Source organism: Echinops telfairi, unplaced genomic scaffold (assembly GCF_000313985.2).
Source record: "Echinops telfairi isolate 266 unplaced genomic scaffold, ASM31398v2 ScPeMD7_1713;HRSCAF=2227, whole genome shotgun sequence".
NCBI classification, from domain to species: Eukaryota; Metazoa; Chordata; class Mammalia; order Afrosoricida; family Tenrecidae; genus Echinops; species Echinops telfairi.
In genome coordinates, this window is record NW_022105611.1 from 16,229,323 (window position 1) to 16,253,816 (window position 24,494).

General features: G+C 41.4%; 1 protein-coding gene and 1 pseudogene across 1 annotated transcript; both read left to right on the forward strand.

The window, feature by feature from the left end:
* Nucleotides 1-1,815: 1,815 nt before the first annotated feature.
* Nucleotides 1,816-24,494, forward strand: CLNS1A (chloride nucleotide-sensitive channel 1A). The gene is made up of 7 exons (XM_004708848.3): nucleotides 1,816-1,984; nucleotides 12,014-12,150; nucleotides 17,455-17,553; nucleotides 18,275-18,382; nucleotides 19,558-19,731; nucleotides 21,437-21,517; nucleotides 23,799-24,494. Exons 1-6 carry the CDS (start codon nucleotides 1,845-1,847, stop codon nucleotides 21,502-21,504), a joined length of 726 nt encoding a protein of 241 aa, XP_004708905.1. The 5' UTR covers nucleotides 1,816-1,844; the 3' UTR covers nucleotides 21,505-21,517; nucleotides 23,799-24,494.
* LOC115870540 lies at nucleotides 4,417-4,570 on the forward strand (annotated as a pseudogene).

The window sequence follows — 24,494 nt, forward strand, 5'->3', positions numbered from 1 at the left end:
GATCAGACGGCGGCACTCGCTAGGACAGTTCTGAAGGCAGGGAGGTATTGGTGGGAAAAGACAACGGGAAATGGGGACAGTAGGAAGTGGGAGGAGTGCGGTTGCCTGGCGGAACTGTAATCCAAGTTGCAGCACAAAGTGTATGAATTGTTGGATGGGAAACCCAGTTTGCTCCAAGAACTTTCTCCTAAATCACAATAGAAATGTAAAACAAAACAAAAGAAATGTAAAGCAAAAGAGAAGCAAGAGCACGATCTATTATGAATGCATATATAGGAATCTTAATTTTTACTATCACTAAAAAAGCAGGAAACGCTTATAACCCTCTACTGACTAGGTCCGAGAGGTGGTGATTGGTAGTGAGAATTCGGTACTTATTATAAAAAGGAATCTAATTTTTATCTTAGTGCAGGTAAGTCATTTAATTTCTCTGATCAAGTTTACTCATCTGTAAAATCGGCATAACAGCCAACCTGCCCACTTCTCAAAATTACTGTAAGGCAGCGATTCTCAACCCCTTTGGGGGTTGAAAGACCCCTTTGCAGGGGTCGCCCGATTCATAACAGTAACAAAATTAGTTATTAAGTAGCAACGAAAAAATTTTGTTGGGTGGGTCACCACAACGATTAACTGTGAAAGGGTTTTGGCATTAGGAAGGTTGAGAACCACTGCTCTAAGGATCCAAGATGGCAATGGGTGAGAAAGGTGAGGTGTATCCAGGACTCCTGCTTGTATTACCCATAGAGAGATCAAAGAAGCAAAGGGCACCAGTCCTTTTCTTTAATTGCCTCAGTTTACTTCCACCCACATTCACCGAATGGCTCATCTGAACCTAGCCCTGTTTATACCGGATGCTTGAAGAGCTCTTCGCTGTAGGGAAGATCCCATTTCTTTAGTGCTAAAGCGTAAGGTTACGCTTTAAAAACATCATCCTTTAAAAACAACACTCTGAAAATTAGGTCAAATTAGCATGAACTCGATCAGCTCCTGATGTTAGCCAACTCTTGACAGTGTTATTCGGGAGATTCTATGTCTGGGCAGAGCACATGGTGCTCCCTTTAGCTCAGTGAAGGCGCGCTGTAACTACCGGGCCACCAATGTTCTTTAACCGAAGGGTAAGGGCCTTTAACGGCGCCGGGCACATTATACTCACGGGCTTTACTAGGATGGTTACTTTTAAAGTTTTCAGTGCTCCAGTGAAGGCTGATGGCAGTTTTCTAGCTCAGTGCCCCGTCTACTTACTGATGGTCGCTGGCTCTTCACCCTGAACCATTACCTCTGGCCCTTTGCTCTCCTGAGACGAGGAGATGGGCCGGGCGTGCAATATGGCGGCGTCAGGACCTAGATTGCCGTCTAGTGCGTGGCCGTGTAAGTTGCGACGGGGCAGTGCCGAGTGAGGCAGGTCCAGGTGAGTCAAGCCCAGAACCGTATTACACTGCAGGTTGCGCTCCCTGCGGTTTGTGTGTCGCAAAGAGCTCCTGGTGGTCTCTGGGCCCCGTTTCCTCTTTTGTAAGAAAAGAGACAGTCATGATCCTCCTGGCGCATTCTCGCTCCCCGGGTAGCTGTGAAGACCGGGAGATCAATGGGGGAAGAACGAACGCTGCGCTAGGCCAAGGCTGTAGCGTCCAAAATGGCGAGGGCTTGGCAGGTGTCACGTGACCGCCGCTGCCGGGGCTCTGTGGGCCTCCGAGCGCTTGCCTAGAACGGCTCCTCTCTATGGTGAGCGGCTCTCAAATTCCCGCCCAGAGGAAGTGGTTCGATCGCGTGGATTGCTACTGCTTCCGGGGCGCGGCGCGGCGTGCTGCTCCTGCTGTTGCCTCAGTTCCCTGCGGCCCTGTAGCTCGATGCTTCCCGGTGCGATGAGCTTCCTCAGAAGTTTCCTTCCCCCCGGCCCGGCTGAGGGACTGCGGCAGCAGCTGCCCGATACCGAGGCTGTGCTGGACGGAAAGGGCCTCGGCACTGGCACCCTGTACATTGCGGAGAGGTAGGGTTTGCTCCCCGGCGCGCTCCCTCCTTCCTCTCCCCGGCGGCGCCGAGGAGCCGAGAGGGAGGCGGGGTTCGCCCCGCCCCGGGGTGTCCCTGTTGAGAGCGGGACGCGGTCTTTCCCTTGTCTCCTGTTCAGAGCCGGCCTCTTTCGGAGAGAATGGCTCTAACAGATTTGCTCTCCGGCGGCCTGTAAAGCGGAGGTCTGGCACGTGCGGTGGTCCTTACTCGCGGTATCGTTCCAAAGGGTTAGAGTTTCCAGGCCTGAGTTGTTGGCATCAATAAGTGCCATTTTCGTTGAACAAGTGCGGTGCGCAGGGCTTTGCCCAGGACAGGATACATAGGCGCCGAGCAGATTTGGAATCTGGCTAAGAGTAGGTGGGGGTGGGGAGCGCACCCCTCCAACCCCAGGCTAGACCCCTCATCAAAGGGAGCTGACTCACATTTCGGGGCCCTACAAAGGATGTCTCCTTTCATTGTCCCGCGGGGACACTTGGTACTTTCACAGTCAGGTGGGAAGGTCTTAGATAATTGAACGTTTGTGTATTTTGAGCTTTGTTTGGTTTTAAGGTAAATGTTCCCAAACAGCGTCAGATTCGACGCTTGCTTGCTTGACGGCCAAGCGCTTATTTGCTGCCTGAGGTTTAAGTGTGAACAGTGAAGTGAGTTCGCAGTGTTAGGAATATAATGAGGCAGTTCATGCGTGTGGTAGTTACGGGAGTGGTCCAGCTAGTGCTGGGGAACAGGGAAGTTCACTAGAGAAAAACCACGGTAGAGAGCGCGCAAGTCTCTGTTTGGGCAAGATGCTGGGTCCTTACGGGGTCTGTGAACCCTTGAAGTGTTGAGTTGGCATGATTTTTCTGGTCTCTGGCATTCGATTCTAAAGCAGGTCGGTGACTTCGAAGGACTTACCGTAGTACTTCACTGTCAGGGAGGATGAGCTGGAGGAAGTAGGATGGGTGGTGGTATGCGGGGAGAGGTGGGGAAATGTGAGCCAACCTGTGAAAGCGCAGGGCACATTTAGGGCTAATCTGTGCGGCTTTGTTTGCAACCTGCACACGCTTGGGGAACGCAGCCTTTTCCCAAGTCGGTACAGGACTCTGTACACTTACATTTTTATTTAAAGAACCTCGTGAATTTGTTTTTGCTTAAACAGGTCCAGTGCCGTCTTTTCCATCCTTTTTAAAGGAGCTGACAATCTTTTTTTTTTTTTAATCATAGGAAACTTTAATGAACTGTATTGACTGAACTATGCCATGTATCATATTTTGTATTATTAAAGCTATTGTTATATATTATTATTATTATTATTATTTGGAGCTGACAATCCTAGTTAGGTCTTAGTAAGGCCACCAGAGCAGAACCCTGGTGGTATAGTGGATACTTATCGGGTTGCCTACAGCAAGGTCAGTGATTCAAAACCACCCGCAGCCCTTTGGCGGGGAAACATGGGGTTTTCTACTCCCATGAAGAGTTATCATCTCAGCAACTGACAGGAGCAGTTCTACCCTGCCTCAGACAGTGGGTACGAGTTTACATGGACTCAATGGCAATGAGAGAGAATGTCCATCTAACTCAGTGGTTCCCCACCTTCCTCATGCTGCGACCCTTTCATACAGCTCCTCATGTTGTGGCGACCCCCCAACCATAAAATTATTTTTGTTGCTACCTCATTACTGCCATTTTGCTACTGTTATGAATCGGGCAACCCCTGTGAAAGGGTCATTTGGCACCCCCCCCCCACGGGGTCACGACCCATAGGTTGAGAACAACTGATTTTACTGGTTTTCTATATTTCAAGTCTTCATAAGCCACCTTATCAGTGAAGTATTTGCCTAACCATCCTGTATAAAAATTAGCTCCTTATTCCCACCTCTAAGAGCCCCTTATCTACTTTACCATATTTTTTCTCCATAATGCTGATTATTAGATATATATATATATATACACATATCCTTCACTGCCATCTTGAGTTTTTTATCATTCTGAAAAGTGGATTATTCTCTGAATTCACTTCCAAACTAGCTCAGAAATGAACATTTCCTTCAGAGTTGGTGGGAATTTTTCGGAAAATCCACTTCCAAAGTGGCTCAGTAAAGAATTTTCGTAAAATCAGTCTTAATTATAGCAATTTGCTGAAACTATGTTTCCTATGTGATTAAAAAAAAAAAATCTAACCTACCCCTGTCCAAATAGGCATGTCATGAAAAAATAATTTATAAATTATCAAGGGTTCAGGAGGGAGGGAAGGGAAAAAATACTGAGGAGCTGATACCAAGGGCTCAAGTAGAAAGAAAATGTTTCGAGAATGATGATGGCAACAAATGTACAAATGTGCTTGACACAAGGGGTGTATGTATGCATTGTGGTAAGAGTTGTATGAGCCCCCCAAAAAATGGTTTAAAGACACAAAACAAAACAAATAGGCATGTCAAACTATAGCATAACCATGATCACGAAGGTGGTTTTCCCGGGGGAAAGCTTATCCATTGCACTCCGATGTGCTGACCCCTGTGATTTCTCCAAATGTGGGAAACTCGACTCCATAATTTGTGGTAGTGGGGGACTGCGTTCACGCTCTCCCCTGGGCGGAAAAAGCAAAAAACTATAGCATAGCATGACCAGAACACAATTTCCAACTTCCTCTTTAAAACATGATCTTCCTTAAGTGTTTGCTGTCTCTCTTCTAGTTGTTCAGACAGTAAATCTGGAGTCACTTTTTACACCCAAGTTGTTGAAAGCCACAGAAAAATCCCCTTGTCTCTGTCATGAAGTTTGATTGCTTGAGTTTGATTGCTCTTACTTTCATTACTGGAGTGGTGAACAAGGTAAATATACCTTCATAAGACCAGGGCTTCCTCCCACCCCGGGAGCAGGTAGTGGGGGATCTGCATCCAGAAGTCAGGGTACTCATGAATTAATTTATGGCAACCAATAGTCAGTACAGCATTTGTTTTTATTACAAATGTAACCTTCAACCCGCAGTCATATTAGCAGTTTCTGTGACTTTGTCAATGGGAGAAACCACAGTTTTGTTCATAGTCAATTAAAGTTGTGCAGACCTCCAAATACTGTTTACATTGGTAGTACTTTGAAAGTATGGATTATTATTAGACCTGATACCAGATCTTGTTGTTCAATGTAGCAGTAAAGAAGCCCTTTCAAGGCAGTGACGCCTTTGTTCTTATAGCAGTATTTGATTAAGCTGTCTCCATACCATTGGTTTCATTTGTTTCAAACACTTTGAGAGCATTGTTCTGAGGGATCCACAGGCTATCAGACTGCCAAAGAGTGTATTTGTTTTGTTGCGGTAATAAACGACTACAAACTACAAACATACTGTAGCTCAGTGGTTCTCAACCTTCCTGATGCCTTGACCCTTTCATACAGTTCCTCATGTTGTGGTGACCCCCCAACCATAAAGTGATTTTACGTTGCTGCTTCATAACTGTCATTTTGCTACTGTTATGTATCAGGCGACCCCTGTGAAAGGGTCGTTTGATCCCCGCCCCCCCAAAGGGGTCGCGACCCACAGACTGAGAACCGCTGGCATAGCTGTATCTTCCAGTGGGAGCCCCACATGCTTAAAGTCAAGTTATGTGGAAGTCCAGTGGCTAGAAGACCCCCTCTAAGTGTCTAAGGTTTCAGAATTCCGTTTCTTGCAGCTATAGGACTGAGGTTCCTATATGTAGTCCCTGTCATCTGTCCTTCATATCTCAGACTCCTCTTCTGAATCTCTGTTGTTATAGCCAGAGTGGTTCTTTGATTTTAAGGATTCATGTGATTACACTGGGCTCACCTAGTGAAGCTAGGATAAGCTCCCTATTTTAATGTCAAGTAATTTCATCTGCAAAGTTCTTGCCATAAACTGTGCAATACATGTCATGACATCAGGGGAGAAAGTCACAGAAGTCAAAATTTTACCAACTACGTAGTCCAGGGCACAAAAAATCAAGACCCCCTGGTTATAGGGGAATTAAGACAGTAAGCAAAGTTTAAGCAGTTGGCTAGCCACTGTTAGAAATAACAAGAAGAAAGGGGGTCTGAGGTGACAGATTATAAAATCGAGTTGAATATATGTGAAGTACTTAGTTATATGTGTGTGTGTCTTGGGAAAATAGTATCAGATACACAGAGTGGAAATCCTTAGTGTAATGCAAGCATGTATTCATGGTAATACAAACTCAGAAGAGAAAAAAAACTCCAAGGAGAGACCCTTAGGGGACAACTAACTACATTAAGAGGCGGGTCATAAAAGAAGAGATTTGAGGAAAGACAAGGGAAGGAGCAGTATAATAAGACTTGAAAAGCATCTAGTGGGTATTGACAAGGTCTCTGGTGACCTTGGGAAAATCAGTTTCTTTTAAATGGTGAAGAGCAGAGCACAGATAGATATATTCCTAGTCCACACACAATCCCGATTTTTTTTATGTCCCTGTGTATATTGGCTCTTTTTTTCTTTCATAAAACATATCTCCTTTTTTGGAAAGCCTTATACGTTTTTTCTCCATTTTGAAAAAATTAAAGGAAATTTGCAAGTGATTTTAAGTAATACTCATATGCTTGTGCTTTTTGAGAAATTTGCTGCTGACGTCGTGTCACTTCACCTGCAAATACTTTATCGTGTATCTCCTGAGAACAATCAGGTTCTTCTGTATAACCACAATGCAATGATCCCACTCATGAAGTGTAACTCCTTTAAAAAAATAGTTATTTTATTTTTTAAAAGGTAATTTCAACTCTTTACTAGCAAAAATATATATTTTTATATATATATAAAGATTGTTTGGGTAACTTATGTACAAATAAAAAAAGTGTTATATATGTATGGTATTAAAAAATAGTTAAACCAATACTTGTGTATTAAGAAGCGTTAAGAAGAGAACATTGCCCCTGCCTTGGACATTTTGTCATCCCACTTCACTTGTTGTTAGCTTCACGTCCTTAGTCTCCCCCATTCTGGTCTTTCCTGTGTAGCATTTCCAAGTTGTAATGAAACAATGTAATGTTCCTTTGAAACATTCATTGAGTCTGCAGGGCCAGGTCAGGGCAGCGTGAGGGATGCAGTAAGGCTTCCCAATGAAATCCTCATGGGGCAGCCCTTTGCTACCTTTGAAAAATTTGCAGGTGCATTGTTGTGATGGGGAAGCACTCTTTGCTGCAACTTTCCCAGACATTTTCTCACCAACACTGTTTTCCGTTTTCTTAAAATTTCTTTCTAAGTCCTGTGATCATCCTGGATCCTTTGAGAAAATCTATTAGATGACCCCTTTGCAGCCCCATAGAGCAGTCACCATCATCTTCTGAGCTACCTTTCTGCTCTGAGTGTAGCTAGCCAGTAGGACAGTAGTCACTATTTTAAGTTTCCTGGTGGTGTATTGGGCTGTTAAACTTAAGGTCAGCAGTTTGAAACCACCAGTCACTCGCAGGAGAAAGGTGATTACAGCCTCGGAAACCCAAGGGGGCAGTTCTCTGTCCTGTAAGATCGCTGTGGTTGGAACCAACTTGATGGCAGCAAGTTTGGAAGGAGACTTAAGACCAGTGTATTACTGAGTCTGGTTTTTAACCCTCGGACTTTAAAAAACAAAACCCACTGCTGAGTCAATTATGATTCATAACAACCCTATAGAGAGTTTCCCAAACTTTAAATGTCTACAGGAGCAGGTAGCCATATTTCTCTCCTGAGGAGCAACTGGTGGACTCGAACTAATGACCTGGTAGTTAGCAGCCTGCGTTTTTCTCACAGAGCTGCCATCTTGGAAACCATTGACTGTGAGTTATTCTAGAAATCATTTCTAGAACATTGTCACTCTAAGCTCTTCAAACTTTGTCACTTTAAGGTCTACCAGGGTGTTTTTGGTTTTTTTTTTCCAATTCTTGTTCTTTTTTAATTAGCATTTTAGATGGCCATGTTTTCAAATTACTGCATATTTTACTGACGGCTTTAAATTTTACTGCAAAGTTCACAAGTCAATAAATTCTAGCATATTTATAGAGGTGTAAAGTCATCACCACAATCTAATTTTTGTGATTTCTTTTGATAATGCTTCTTCATAACTGGGGTTATATAGTTGTCACTTTTGAATGCTGTAAGACATTGATTTTCCCCAGGGGGACTGAGATGATAAATTTTAGCCTTTCCTTATGCAGAACAGGAATAATCTCAGACTGCTACATGGTTATTGTTCTTGTCAAAAGGAATCCTGAAGGGCGGCAGGTAGTGTAGTGGATTATGCACTGCTAACTGCTAGGTCAGAGTTCAAAACCACTAGGAAATCTACATGAAGAAGAGGCTTTCTATCCCCATAAATAATTACAGCCTTGGGACCCTATATGGTCACCATAAATCGGAATTGACTTTGATGACTGAGTTTTAGTTAAGTTTTTTCATAAGGGAATCCTAGTTCCGCGTTCTGTACTTTTTGCTATTGCTTGCTTAGAAGTTTGACAGTCAGCTGTGTTAGAATTGTATAGAAAAGAGAGAGATTGTTACTGCAGATAACCAGGCCTCTTTCTAGTCTGTCTTAGTGTAGAAGCTCTGCATGTGCCTCCAGGGGTAGACTTGTGATGGCTGAACTTGAACGTGAGGCACATTGTTCAGTAATCAAACCCAGGTCTCTTGCATGGAGGGATCATGAAGGATTTGGTGATTACTAAGTATTGGATACTTACCTGCTGAGTATTTTGATAATGATAAGAAAATGTATATGAAAGGTTCTGCTGTCAAATAGCTCCTACTCTGTAGGGGTATGAGTAAATGTCATTACCATAGAGTTAAAATGCTAAATGATATAGGAGGGGGTACCCCCCCCCAATAAAAATAAACCTCAATTTGTTTTTTTCAAAGCTGTGTATTTAAATTTTTTTACAAAACAACATTAATCACCTTCAAAGTATTCTCCATTACACTTAATACATTGTTGCGATTCCATTCTTGGAAACAAACTCATCTGTGGCTAATAGCACCTCCCTTGTTTCTTTCTTCACCTCTTCTACATTGTCAAATCATTGTCCTATCACATTCCTTTGCATTTGCAGAAACAAAAAGAGGTCGCATGGAGCAAGGTCAGGTGAGTAAAGTGTGTGGTTCAAGAGAGAGACATGCTGTTTGTTGGCCCAAAACTGGCACACTGAGATGGCTACATGAGCAGGTGCATTGCTGTGGTGGCAAAACCAGTCCCCCCACCTGCCACAAAGCAGTGCTTTTGTGTCCCACGCTTTTATGCTATCTTTTGAGAACCTCTAAATCGGTGACTCTCAACCTTCCTAATGTCACAACCCTTTAATACAGTTCCTCATGTTGTGGTGAACCCCCATAAAATTACTTTTGTGCTACTTCATCACTGTAATTTTGCTACTGGTATGAATGGGGCAATCCCTGTGAAAGGGTTGTTTGACTCCCCCAAAGGGGTCGTGACCCGCAGGTTGACAACCGCTGCTCTAAATAGAAAGCTTGATTAACAGTCTGACTTGGTGGAACAAACTCCAAATGCACCATGAGTCGACGCTTTCATCCATTTGGGAAGTTGATGGACATCCAGAATGAGGTTTGTCATCAATCAACATTTCACAGCTTTTGAAATGAGAAAACCACTTGTACACTTGAGTTTTCCCCATAAAGCTGTGTTTGTAAGCTGTGTTCAACATCACAACAGTTTCTGCAGCAGTTTTTCCCAACCAGGAAACAATTTAACAACTGCACAAGGTTCGAGCTAAACAACTTTTACAAAATCATTCACTGTGACCAGAAAGAACCTTCCCAGGTGGCACCACTGGGTGCACTAACTCAGATCAACTTGTCAGTGCTTACCTAGTGGGGAAAATTGTGTACTACAAAAGCTCTGTTCTGCTCAGTGCTATTCTGGGTTTTTTTTGCGGGGTACCCCCTCGTATTACTAAGTATAAGTACAGTTTAGAGAAAGAAGAGGTCATTATGGACTGGAATAGTTGGTGGGAGAGCTCAAGAAAGATGTGGGACTGAACCAGATGAGGGGGATTTGTTGAAGACATCCCAAATAAGAACAACCACAAAAAGACATAGTAACACGTGTGTGCACCAACGAAACATACACCTTTCCCCTAGTTCTTTAATGCTTTCTCTCCAATTCTATTTTACAAATCCGGCCAGACCACAGCATGTACACTCGCATCACAGGGAATCCAGGACAGATAAACCCCCCAGGACCAATAATGATAGTACCCGTGCCAGGAGGGGAAGGGGAAGGTGGGGGGAGAAATGGGGAACTGATCAGCAGGATCTACATATACCCTGCCCTCAGGGGACAAACAACAGAAAAGTGGGTGAAGGGAGACAGTGTTGGTGTAAGGCATGAAAAAAATAATTTATAAATAATCAAGGGTTCATGAGAGGGGTGGGGGGAGGGGGAGAAATGAGCTGATACCAAGGGCTCAAATAGAAAGAAAATGTTTTGAAATGATGATGGCAGCATATGTACAAATGTGCTTGACGCAATGGATGTATGTATGAATTGTGATAAGGGCTGTAAGAACCCCCAATATAATGATTTAAAATAATTTTTAAAAAGAAACGCGTGATTTAGGAGAAAATGCATTTTAAATGTATTTGAATTTGTAGCTAGAGGAAAGGGGTTATATCAGAATTGGTCGACCAGTTTCTCTCTTTGCTGTCATAATTTTTATTTGAATACATTAACTGTATTGTAGATTTGGACATATTGGATAGAGACTCAGGATAGCCAATCCTGCTAATAACAAAACAATAGATATAGTTATATGCACATATTTATACATATAGATGCTTAATGTATAAGCTTAATATTTACAGAATATTCTTAGAAAATTGTATTTCTAAGCAAATGGACTTGACATAGCAAAGAGAACCTCAGGCAATATGAAAATAGATTTCATTTGGATAAATATGTAAGACCTATAAAAGAGGATGTATAAGTAAAATCTATTTGCTATGTTAATTTTGTGCCTATGTTTGTGTGTTTGTTGTCCACTGTTATACTAACTTGGAGGATTAACACTACTTCACTTAGAGCTCAGTTTTGCTGTCCTTTACTTAAAAAATGAGTTAAATGAGATAGTTCACATATCATCCAGTTCAATGATATAAATGTATTAAAAAGGGTTTTGTTATCACCACCTCAATTTTAGAACCTCTTCTTCATTCTTGTGTTCATTGTTATTAGTTCTCCATTTTTTCCCAACCTCCCCTATTACAATCTTAAGAATCTATTCATCTAGTTACTGCCTATATAGACTTAACTGTCTTGGGATTCATATAAAGCAACTCATACAAAGAAAAACCCTAACAATTACAACAAAATAAACTATAGAAAAACCTCAGTTCAAATGAAAGCAGAAAATAGGACGAATTAAGAATAGGCCAAAAGGGAAAACAAATGATATGTAGTTAAATTTTAACCTAATCATATCTATTAGTTTACTTTCCAATGTACTTTGTCTAAGGGCAAGGTTATTCGTGATTCTAGGCAAGGTCTGAGGGAATTCAATAGAGGTTTAATCCTTGTGAGGACTCTGCAGATGGATTTTGGGTTTTCACTATCATCCATAGCCTTCTTCAAACTGGTGCTCGGAATTTAAGCATTAATACAATTCTCTCCTCTAATCTTGGATTTTATCATTTACAATCCTTGGATCACATAGACTGGTATGCTTCTTCTGTGTGGACTTACATGACTGCTTATTTTATGACCCCAGATGCTATTCTAATAGTCAGTGTAATCTGATTTCACACTTAGTTAGAGTACCCATATCTTCATTGATCTTCAGGGGGATAAGTACTGAGCGAGGCCACATTGTGAGAACTTACTGTTCTAGTTTTAGAGTATTTAATTAAGTGCAAGCTCAGAATCCACAGATTTGGTTGTTAAGAAAATTTAGTTCCTGTATGTCTAAACGGTAAGTTTGACTCAATTCACATATAAAAATATTCACGCTAAACTTAGCCTTTGTGAATCTTAGGATATTGAATTAGACTGTCATTTCTAAAAAGAATAATTGCTTTAAATATGTTTTTCAGCCGCCTGTCTTGGTTGGATGGCTCTGGATTAGGATTCTCATTGGAATACCCTGCTATTAGTTTACATGCTGTGTCCCGAGACCTAAATGCTTATCCGCAAGAACATTTGTATGTTATGGTGAATGCAAAATTTGGAGGTATGTATGCTGCAAGTTAACTTTGAGTCTTCTTTGGTACAAATTTTATACACACACACACACACACACACACACACATATATAGAACAGCCTTTGAAAATAATGTGATACTCAAATCATTGATCCATTTTGGATAATAATTGAAGTTCAACTAGTACAGTAAACTAATTTCACACTTTAAGTTCTTTTATATTCAATATTTAACATTTCAATATGAATTAGGTGAAGGTTTACAGAGCGCATCATCAGTTTTGCATTCAGCAGTTCATATGCATTTTGCTTTAATTCCTATGTTGCAATCCCCTCTGTGTGCCATCATTTATCCCACTTCCTCCCTGTTTCCAGTTTCCATTCCTTCTCTTTTCCTAATTCTCCGTACTTTGCTCTTGGATAAATGCTGCCCTTTTGATCTTAGCTGTTTATTCTAACATTGTGTAGGGGGACAAATGGCCTAGTATGGTAGTTCCATAATCGATTGTCAATTTGAGATTTAAGAGTGAATGGGGTGGAGTTTACTTAGCCTGTCAATCAGGTCGCAGCTTGATGACCTCATTCTGAGATGCTAAGGAGATAAATAGCTCACTGGAGGCAGGGGACAGACTCACTCCCTGTGAGACATGCTTGCTGACAAGACATGTGGAGACCCCTGCCATTGCTGAGATGCCTCTACCACCACTGGATCCACAAGGCTTTCTACTCACTGTCCTGTGATTTTCCTGCATTTGGCATCATTGCATGTGTTGCGTGAGTCTGAAGAGGACTTTATAGATCAGGATCGGACATATGGGCTAATGTCAGGCTTAACGACTTGATCTGTGGACGGGGCTGGGATGGTTCTCAATATACAATTGGTCTTGTACATAAAACTCTTATACATATATGAGTCTCTGGATTTGTTTCTCAAGTCTACCTGGACTAATAAAGCCTAGTCTTGGGAGGTCTGTAGCCACTATCCAACAAATAAGCCTGAACATTTTTTAAAATTGTATATCATTTTATTGGGGGCTGTTATAGCTCTTATCAGAATCCATCCATCCATCCATCCATCCATCCATCCATCCATTGTGTCAAGCACAGTTGTACATATGTTGCCATCGTCATTTTCAAAACATTTTCTTTCTACTTGAGCCCTTGGTATCAGTTCATTCCCCCCAACACCCCCCATGAACCCTTGATAATTTATCTTTTTTTTTCTTCTGTGTGTTACACTGATGTCTCCCTTCACTTACTTTTCTGTTGTCTGTCCCCCTGGGAGAGTGTTATATGTAGATCATTGTAATTGGTTCCTCCTTTCTCCCCTCACCTTCCCCTTACTCTCCTGGTATAACTACTTTCATTATTGATCCTGAGGGATTTATCTATCCTGAATTCCCTGTGTTTTCAGCTCTTATCTGTTCCAGTGTACATGCTCTGGTCTAGCCAGATTTGTAAGGTACAATTAAGGTCATGATAGTGGGGGTGAGGAAGCATTAAAGAACCAGAGGAAAAAAGGTGTGTTTCATTGGTGCTGTACTGCACCCTGACTGGCTTGTCTCCTCCCTGCAACCCTTCTGTAAGGGGATGTCCAGTTGCCTACAGATGGTCTTTGGGTCTCCATTCTACACTCTCCTCATTCACAATGATATGATTTTTTGTTCTTTGATACCTGATCTTATCGACACATCATGGTCACACAGGCTACTTTGCTTCTTCCATGTATACTTTGTTGCTTCTCAGCTAGATGGCCACTTGGTTATCTTCAAGCCTTTAAGACAGACCCCAGATGCTTTTATCATTTGATAGCTGGGCACCATCAGCTTTCTTCACCACATTTGCTTATGAACCCGCTTTGTCTTCGGTGAGCATCATGGAATGCCAAGTTAATAGAAAAAGTGTTCTTGCATTGAGGGAGTACTAGTGTAGAGGCCCAGCGTCCATCTGCTACCTTAATACTAAACCTATAAATACATGCACATAGATCTATTTCCCCATTGTCATATATATATTTACATATGTACATGGCTGTATTTAGACCTCTATAAATGCTCGTTACCTCCTAGTTCTTTCCTCTATTTCCTTTTACTTTCCTCTTGTCCCACTATCATGTTCAGCCTTCATTTGGGTTTCAGTAATTCCTCTCGATTATATTGCCCTTGATCAAGCCCTACCAGTCCTCCTACACCCTCCTTGCCATTGATTTTAGATCACTTGTTCCCTTGTCCCTGGGTTAGTTGAAACTAACTCCCCCCCCCCCCATGTCCCCTGGGAACTGTGGGTCCCCTTGTTTTCTCCAGATTGTTTATCTCACCTGTCTTTTTTAGATAGACATACAGAGATAATAAGCACAAAAATCAAACAACAACCACACACACACAAAAATCACACACACAAAAAAAGCCTATCAATAGTTCCAGGTCTGTCTGTTGACCTTTAGGAGTGTTTTCCAGTCGAGTTTGATGGGGTGCCATGCTGTGACCCCAAAGTCGATTTTTTGTATTCCCCAGGGATGTCATTGTTTTGCTCTCCTTGCTGTTCTATTGCACGGCCTTAGTGTTTTGCCCGTGTGTTGGGGTCAGATCAAACACAGTTCCTGCACTAAATGTCTCCAGTGTTGTCCTCCATAGCGCTATGGGTCAGTGAGGAATGAGGGGCCGACCTTATGGAACACTCTGCATTGGCTGCTCTGCGCAGAAATATTGTTCTCGGGACTTGGTGGGTTAGGATGTGTTCCCCTCTCTCTCCTTCCCTCTTTGTTTGCTCCTGTGTACTCTTATCAGACTCACTCCTCTCCCTGATCTGTAGCTTCAGTGCTGTCCTCTGAAGTACATTCTTCTGGGGGTGCGGGTGGGGAGAGTCTATGTGTTGGGATTGGGTCTAGCCCCACAGACCTCTCTATTGGCTCCCTGCTTCATGCACCATGGTATGTTGCATTCACATCTTGGCACACTGGCCTGAAGTCTGGTCTCTCTCCCTCTCCTGTGGAGATATAAGCAATATCCTCCCTTTGGGTGGGTTTGTGTCCTGTTCCCCCGCCACCCCTGTCTTTTTCTCTTTTTCTTTATTTTTCCCTCCTTTTTTAAGTTGGCTGCCATATGTATCCCCCCTGGATTGGGTCTGGGCCCTGCCACAGTTCTTGGACCTCAACCCAGGAATGTATGTATATAGTAGCTTTTCTCCTATGCCACTTTTGGATTTTTAAGCTTAGCTCATTGGACTTCTAAGCTTAGCTCATTGGACTTCCACTTGTCATTTTATACTTGGCTTAATTCGCTTAGCCTAATTTCTCCCTGTTCTTCCCCTGCAGTGATGTGTTTCACTGCTTTTTAGGGACTTGTAGTACTCCATTGTATGTATGTAGCACAGTTTTTAATCCATTCGTCAGTTGATGGAAATTTGGGTTGCTTCCAAATCCTTGGGGTTGTGAACTGTGCCGCAATGAACGTTGGAACACAGATGTCTGGCCGTGGTTTGTTTCTTGCCTTTCCTGGGTATACGCCCAGTAGGGATTGCTGGGTTTTGAAGCCTGAAATCTTTTATGATTATGAGTTTTATTCCACATTTGTCTCCTACTCTATCTGGTCCTTCTAATATATTCCAATTCAGAGCAGTTGGTAGTGGTAGATGAGCACCATGTAGGTCTAGGCTCAAGGTCTGGGTATTGATGTTTGTGTGGTCCGTTGAACTGTTTCCATATGTCTTTTGGTTTTCATTGTTATTCTTTCCTCCAGAGGAAAAGTAGAAACTAATCGTTGCACTTTAGGTGGCTATTCACAAGCTTTTAAAACCCTAGTCACTACTTACTAAGTAGGATATCATATACTGGCTTTGTGTTATGTCATTGACCTTGGAGTCCCCAAGACACATTTGAGGGGTCTTACCATTCACATTTTTGTATTTGCCTTTTATTTTCCATGTGTTTACACTTAGATTTTTTTCAGTTATTATAAACACTTATTATTAAGTTTTCCTCTTAGGTTTAACTATTTTTCTTTATAAATATATGGCACTCTTAGAGAGTTAGATCAGTATACTCTTTTTGGAGTTTAGGATAGAACCTTTTTGCTCTGTTTCAGCAGCAAGAAACCAGGGGTATTTTTCTCCAGGGTACATTTAGCAGTGATAGTTTTGATTATTGTTGACTTGGACAGGGGCAGGGTCTGGTGTCTAGTGGGCCTGGCCAGACATGGCACTAAATATCCAATAATGCACAGGACAACCCACCCAACATCCTCCCGCCCCACCCCACCCCTGCAAAAAAAAATCTTGTCTAAAATGGTGGTAGTGCCAAGGTTGAGAAACTTTGGGTTCTGGATTCCCAATTTTTCTGTTGAAGATAACCTCAAAGACACATAAAGATCTAGTGAAGTTGTTAGAAGAGAGGGAAATAAAGAGTTTTAAAAATAAAACAACTTTTTTTCCTTTAGGCTGTCAGCCATGAGTTGTCAGAATCCCTAATGAGAAACATGTTAGGTGTCACATAAAAACTTGATATTGCCCATTTTTAAAACACTTTATTGAGATACAAATTACACACTTTAATATTTTCCATCTTGAAGTGTGCATGTCAGTTGGTGTCATAGTATTACACCCGATTCCATGCTTCCCTCCATGAAACGCAGGAGAGTCTTCCTTGGATATGGACTTCCATTATGACAGCTTCTCAGTTTACCTTCTTGGACCTAGTCCGAAGGTGGCATGAGGAAAGGAACTCCCTCTTTGGAGGATGCCCAGGGGCAGGAGAAGGCTATAGAAAGGCAGTGAGGGAAGCTGAAGATGCTCTGGGGAACAGAAAGGATTGCAGGTACACAGCAGGCAAGCAGTGCTACCTGGTGACCTCTTTAACATGGATTGCCATCGCATAGTTAAGCTATTTTAATTAAAAATAACTAAAAAATTATTCCCTTCGTTGAAATTTTAGAAAGCTTTAACGAGACTTAAGTTGTGGCAACCACTACTGTGATGTAGCATGAGATGATGAGTGATGGTTATATTTTCTCTCTAATTCTGCTTTATTTTGTTACGTTGGTAGGATTTCTTGTTTTGTATGATTTTCTGTATATGAAATCCAGGATAGGTAAATCTATAGCAACAGTAACTAGTTTCTTAGGGTTATGGTAAGGGAGATTAATCCTCTGTGAACTCTGGAATCCCCTAGGGTTCAGGGAAGCAGCATGACTGAACTCTACTATTTCTTTTAGCTCTAAAATCACCGTTTTATATTTGGAAGTAAAGATTGTATTGTAGTACTTAGGTATATTAATAAGCATCCTTTAAAGGCATCAAATGAGTGGCTTCATGTAAAAGTTGTTTTTATTCCCGTTCTAGATGAATCAAAAGAATCTGTGGATGAAGACGAGGAAGACAGTGACGATGATGTTGAACCTATTGCTGAATTTCGATTCGTGCCTAGTGATAAGTCAGCCTGTGAGTGTTCCGAAGGAGGGGTTTTCTCCCTCTGCATATTGTGTTCTCCCCAATGGCTCCTGTGTGTGCATGCATGCATAATTACCTTTCCTACGTGACCTCCATTGTAGCGTTTTTCCTTGAGCTTCTGTGATATCATGAGTGTCCAAGGTTGTGAGTGTTGTGAGAGTATAGTAAACGTTGTGTTGCCTGGTGTACGCTGTCAATGGCAGTTTGTGCTCTTGGCCTCGCTAGATGGATGGCGGAGGTATTACAGTAATCCCAAACTAGAAGAGTCTTCATTCTGATGGTAGCAGTCTTACCAGGCCTCTGACCAGCCTTAAAAAGATCTCAGTAATATCTTCAGTTAGACTCTCTTACTCGCCCCTTGCCTTGAAGCACATTACAGAGCAATCCTACTTGGAATATAGCAGGTTTTATAATTATTGTGTCTGGTGAGTGTTGGACTTCTCACCACAAGGTTGGTAGTTCAAACCCACCAGGCATTCTGCAGAAAAGATGAGGCTGTCTGCTCCCGTAAACATTGGTAAAGCTTCTGAAATTCCAAATAAGGTCATTGTAAGTCTAGCGCAACCTTGATGGCACTGGGTTGAGTTGGGCCTAAACACTGTGACTCTAGTATACTTTGTGTCTACCCATTAAGTTTTTATGCACTGATGACCTCATTAAAGTTTTAATTTACCTGAGAAAGTACTGGTTACAATATCATTTCTTTGCTCAGTAGAAGCAATGTTCGCCGCAATGTGTGAATGCCAAGCTTTGCATCCAGATCCTGAGGATGAAGATTCAGATGATTATGATGGAGAAGAGTATGATGTAGAAGCTCATGGTGAGTGAAATTACTTTTCAGGGGGTGGGATGAGCTGATACCAAGGGCTCAAGTAGAAAGCAAATGTTTTGAGAGTGATGATGGCAGCATATGTACAAATGTGCTTGACACAATGTATGGATTGTGATAAGAGCTGTACAAGTCCCCAATAAAATGATGTTTTTTAAAAATGGAAGAAATGAACTTTTAGGGTGCATTTTGTTTTTCAAGTGTTTCACTTTAAGCACCTATGTTTACTAGAGATAAGATTATGGGGATATAACTCTTTGTTGCCCTATATAATATCTAAAATTTTGTTACTGTGACTGAGTCCTTTGGAACAGATAGATTGGGGAATTTTATGGATTCCCTAAGTTTGAGAGTTAAAAATTTATATTAGAGGGAGCATATGAGTAGAGACAAGTAGAAGGAATGAATATGGCCAATAGGGAAATGGTTTTCAGAAGAATCTTTTAAATTGAGGCAGCCACTACCAGAGAGCAAACCCTCTCCTTTCTTCAAGAATCTGCAGTTTTCTTATTTTTTTGTAGCACTCTCCTTCAAACAGCTCACTGTCGAGGTAATTTCCTTTTACTAGAATGCAGTTGCATGCTGGGACAGGCTTCTCTTCCGATCCCTGCGCTTTTCTTTCCTGTTCTCCTCGAGTCCTCTACATAGCACTTGGTTTATCCTAACCCTTTCCCCGATATGTGCCTACTTCTGTCCAGAGACAGATTCGTTTTTGGACTGAGGTCTGTGCTGATAGACTTGAGCTATTTTAATTGTACATGTTGTTTATCCTCCTTGTATTTCCAGGTTCTGCTTTTCTGAGAGAGCATGTATTCTAATCAAGAAATAGACCTTTCAGTACAAATTACTGTCCACTTGGTTTGCATTCATGTGTAAAATTCTTAACTTAGGATAATATTGGAGCCCTGACCTCAGGAACACCCCCTTTTCCTTCTAATCCTTGGCCATGGTTCTGTGGGAATTCTGTTGATAGACACATTATATAGAAGATTCCTTTCGCATCACAGCAGGCTTTTCTTTGGCTCTCTGTATGTGGCCTGTATGTGTGTGTTAAGTGATTGTTGAGAAGTAAACAGTGATGCTGTGCAAGGGCGTTGAATATCCTTTTCATTGGTGGTGTTTTCTCATTTTTCTATAATGGCTTAAGAAGTTTTTTGTTTGTTTAGAACAAGGGCAGGGGGACATTCCTACATTTTATACCTATGAAGAAGGATTATCCCATTTAACAGCAGAAGGCCAAGCCACATTGGAGAGGTTAGAAGGAATGCTTTCTCAGTCTGTGAGCAGTCAGTATAACATGGCCGGAGTCCGCACCGAAGACTCGATAAGAGATTTCGAAGGTGAGAGTTCTGTTTTCCTTTTATTTGTAAACATTCAGATGTCCCTTGGACAACAGGGAAGTTGTGGAGAGACATATGGGTGCTTCTGAAAACTCTGAAACAGAGAAATCACAGAAGCACTTCTTGTATAATGTATCTTATTACATCTTGTGAACTTGTTACTAAAGTGAGATAGGGTGGCTTTTGTTCATAAGCCTCATTAGCATATTGAGAATTGCCTCTATAGGAAACCTTTTCAGCCCATAACTATCTGCTGTCCTCTGAAGTCCCATCTACCAATGGCATCTGAGTGCTTCCTGTGCTTATTTACGTAAGAGGAGCTTACTGAGCCCCTGTGTTAAGCACAGGGAGTACAACAGTTCTTCATATCAGTGGCATGCTAGTGGAGAGGAAAAAGAAATTAGTAAGGTATTTATTTACTAACTGTAGCAATGAGTACATGGGACTCTGCCCACCCAGCCTGTATAGCCTGGAGTGAGTGGCATCTAAGTGAAGGTCTAAAGGAAGAATTCACCCAGGTGAGAGGGATTGCACACAGGCAAGCAGGAGGATAGCCAAGTACAAAGGATCAAGAGCTTGAATCGCTTTAGGGAACTGAAAGTTGTTCGATATGGCTACAACTTTAAATGCGAAAGGTTGGTTATAATACTAAGCTTTGAACAGGGTCATTCCAGGTCAACCCCTTGCTAAGAATTTGCATTTCCACCCCAGTTACGCTTAATCAGAATCTATATTTTAACCAACTCCCCAGATGATATTTACAGACCATTTATGTATAGATGATTATAGGTCCTTAGGTAAAGATATTTATCATGTTAAAATGTAGATACCAATTCAGTATATCTGAGGTAATGCAAATTTCAGCAAGGGTTCAAACTGGAATGAACCAGTTTGAGGCTCTGGTACTTAAAGCAACTGGTAACATTGGAGTGCTGAGCTGGAGCCAGAAGTTGGAAGCTATGTTAAAGAATTTGAACTTCATCCCATGGTCATTGGGAAGCCATTGATGTATTTTAGTTTGGTTATGTTTTAGAGATGGGACCTGTGTGGAAAAAGCAGATTTTAGTTGGAAAGACAATGTGTTTGGTTTGTATGCCATGCTGTGATGTCCAGGGATTGGATGCCAGGGGTCTCGGGGCAGAAGCCACTTTGTAGTGACCGCTAAAACTGAGGGGTATGAGGAATATAAGCAAAGAGAGCAGCTGTAGACAACTTTTTGTAAAGGGCTTTTATTTCTTCTTCTCTCTGACTTTTTTTAAGGAGATGAGAAAAATAGAAAAAGACTACACTGCTGATTTTGTAAGAGTTTTGTCAGGAAAAAAATTTTTGTCTGTTTTTATTTTTTGAAGTAAGCTAAGAGAGCAAAAGTCACAATAAATACTTAGATCTGTGAGGAAAGAACATTTGATGCCTAAGGCATTAGAAACCTCTACCTAGTGCTCAAGGGTTGAGATAGAGAACCTACCAACTAGACGTATAGGCTGGTTTTAACTGGTTTAAGTCCACAAGTACCCTTTTCTTTCTTAAAAAAATTGTTTTTAATTTGGAGAGCATTTCCTTTAATAGTTTGTCCCCTGATATTTTAATTTTTTTAATGGGGGTGAGGTGGGGTGGTAAGACTCAGCATCTCTTGCCAACAGAGGGCACTAACGTCCTTCTGCTTGAAATACAAATTGAATCTCTGTCTCTCTAATTGTTTCTTCAGATGGGATGGAGATAGATGCTACACCAACAGTTGCTGGCCAATTTGAGGATGCAGATGTTGATCACTGAAAATGGCTTTAAGGTGAATATCATTGAATGTGAAATAATTTTTATTTTAGTAATTGAAGAGGGCTCTGTGTATCTAGCAGTTTGGAAAAAGACAAGTTATCCATTTCTTAAATTATTGACAAGTATTATTTTATTTAAATTACTAACCAGTTTTTGCTTCTTCTAAACTTCCTTTAAAATGAAGGTCTGCAGACATGGTAATTATTTGGTTTAATGTAACATTTACTGGGCAAGTGCATTGCACCAGACATTGATAGGAAATAGAAGAATAAGGCAGAGACCTGTCTCAGTGAGCTTAGGAGAATGCTCTGAGCCCGAGGTTCGGTGGAAGCAGCAGACCCTGAGGGCATGCCCTACTTGACTCGTGACTCATCTGTATTCATCAGAGAGCACAAAGCAGGATTTGCTCTAACTCCCTGCCTTTCAGTTTAGGGAGGAAGCAGAAGTAATTTCAAACTGAGCTTAAGCCTTTAATCATAATCTTGTGTTGGTTTCCCTTCTTCTGCAAATAATGGGGACAAAGTCCTGGTGTGCAAAGATGTTTTGCACACTATTTCCCAAGGTATTGCCTGCCTGCTTTTCTTGTTCCACATAGGAACTCACTGCCATTATTCTCTCCTCTACATATTCTCCTCAGAGGAGCCCTGGTGGATTAATAACTGGAAGGACAGCAGTTCAAACCCACCAGCCACTCCTTGGAAGGAAGAAAAGGCTGTCTGCTCCTAAGAAAATGTATAGCCTTGGAAACCTGTATCGGATCCCTATGAGTGGGAACTGACTCCCTGGCAGTGGGTGTACACATTCTCATAAGGATTCGTATATTTTGATTGGATTCTTCCACTACTGTCCCTTTTTATTCCCTGCTGTGATAAATGTTTCAAATTGCCTTCTCTTCTGTTGTGGTACAGTTTTTAATTCTGAATCTGAAGCGGTTATTGGCTTTTCCTCCTTTTGTAGTTTTTTTTTGGGTTTTTTTTTTTTTTGGTTTTGTTTTTTTTCTGGCTAGGGCAGCTGCACCCTGGTCTTGCCACTTGTAAGTTTTAATTACTGTACCCATGTTCCATTTTATATCAGAATCTCTAACTTCCAGATACCTTCCAAATTATTGCACTATGACTATAACATTGCTGCCAAACTAAATATGATCTGTGGTACTGGATCTTTCCTTTCCTCTTGGGCATTGCCAATAGCTCTATCAAAAAATAACCTCTTAGAATTTGGTTATTTATATTTTTCCCCCTAAGCATTTAACTTTCAGTTGCACAACATTTACTTTCGTGATTGCGGTAACCATACCTTCTGCAGTCAACATTGTCTCTGATAGTGGCTAAAGTGGTGGGCTCAGATCCCAGGAACTTTCTTTTTCTTTCTTTAATTTTTCTTTTAAACTGCTGAAATTTTCTTATCTTTAATTTTCAGTTCTCAGTCCCATATATCAATTGCCTCACTGTTTTACCTCATGGGAAATCTTTTGATGCCAACCTAAATCTACTTTCTCATTAAGTTCTTTATACATCTTGGTTTATCCAGTTTATTTAGTAACTTTTATTGAAACTGTAAAACATGTTTTGGACCTAAGGTGTTATCTTATTTGATCTTGAAAAATAGACCACCAACCACTTTAGTTTAAAAGGACCTTGAGAAGCTCATTTGGTGTGCCATTAATGGTTACGCAAATGGATGTCCCTGAATATCCGCGGTGAGAACCCTTAGGGGGACTTTGTAATGGTGAAATAGCCATACAAAGTAGTCACAAACTTTCTAATGAGTTATGGGTTTGTTTTCTATTCATTTTCTGCTAGACAGATTTTATTCATAAGCTTTAGCCTTATTCATGTTTTTCATCTGAATAATTGACCTGAATTGCTAAACATGTCTGAAGATTTCAATCATTTAAGGTGTTGTTTGCCTCTGAGGAATTAAAGAATAATTACAGTGCTTATGCAACCATTAAAATTTTCAAAATGGGGATGCTGTTATATGAACGGAGGAATCAAACTCCACTGCGCCTTTAAACAAAGCATAACCCCTCTGATGCTGTGTCCTCATCTGTAGAGGAGAATAATAAGGTCAGCCGTGCACAAACGCTTCCTAGTCAAAAGGTTTCTAAGTCACACCCATCCAGAGGTGCCGTGGAAGACAGCCCTCGTGGGCTGCTTGGAAACACTGACTCAGTTCCCCTCATCCTCAGTAGCAACTCGTAACCAAACAATGCCCTGACACTGCATAGCACAGTCAGTAAATAATCGTTACTATGACCATGATACATGCTGTCAAATCTTTTTGTTTTTCAGATTCTGCCCATAACTGTAGGCGATCTGGCGCCTCTACATAGTGGAGTTGAGGTTGATGAAAGACTTTTTCCTTCTCCAAAACTCACGTGAACCAGTTCTTTTCTTGAGACAGACTAAACTGTGATAGTAAGTTGTCACCAGCAAAAGAAACTTATGACCTTTATTAACAAAGGTGAATTAACTAAGAGCATTTGTAGTTTATTGTTGGCCCCTAAACTTTCTGAATCTGAGCACCTCAGAGTGGGCCCGTGGGTCCTCTCTTTGCGTCTGCACCTGCTATAAGCTAGCAGGCCTGCATGGTGAACGTGCACAAGGGCCTGGAGGTGGAAGGAAACTCACTGGGGAAGGGGAGAAACCGAGACTTCATGGAAATCTTAGCCTCTTTGTTCGTTTTCCTTAGGGACGAAGATCTTTTACTAATTTAAATGAGGCCCAGGTTAATTAATTCAGGCATCTCTAGGGAGTCTCTCCTAAATCATCCAGCCACACAGCCTTGGGCTTCTCCTTTCACCATGCTTAGCCTGTGAAACTCCAGTCTGTTATAGTCTACCGGGTTATAGCCTTCAGTCTCCAGCCTCCTACAGGGTCATTTTCTGTAACAGAACAAGTGAAATTGGGATAAACTTCTCGATGTACTTCATGAGAATGGCTTTGTCTTAGTAATAGCGAAACAATAAATCTAGGTTTTCTATAGGA

Coding starts and splice junctions, on each gene's coding strand:
- CLNS1A (XM_004708848.3), top strand. CDS start 1,845: ATGCTTCCCGGTGCGATGAGCTTCCTCAGAAGTTTCCTTCCCCCCGGC. Junction 12,151..17,454: donor GGTGAATGCAAAATTTGGAG/GTATGTATGCTG, acceptor TTCCCGTTCTAG/ATGAATCAAAAGAATCTGTG. Junction 19,732..21,436: donor CTCGATAAGAGATTTCGAAG/GTGAGAGTTCTG, acceptor TTGTTTCTTCAG/ATGGGATGGAGATAGATGCT.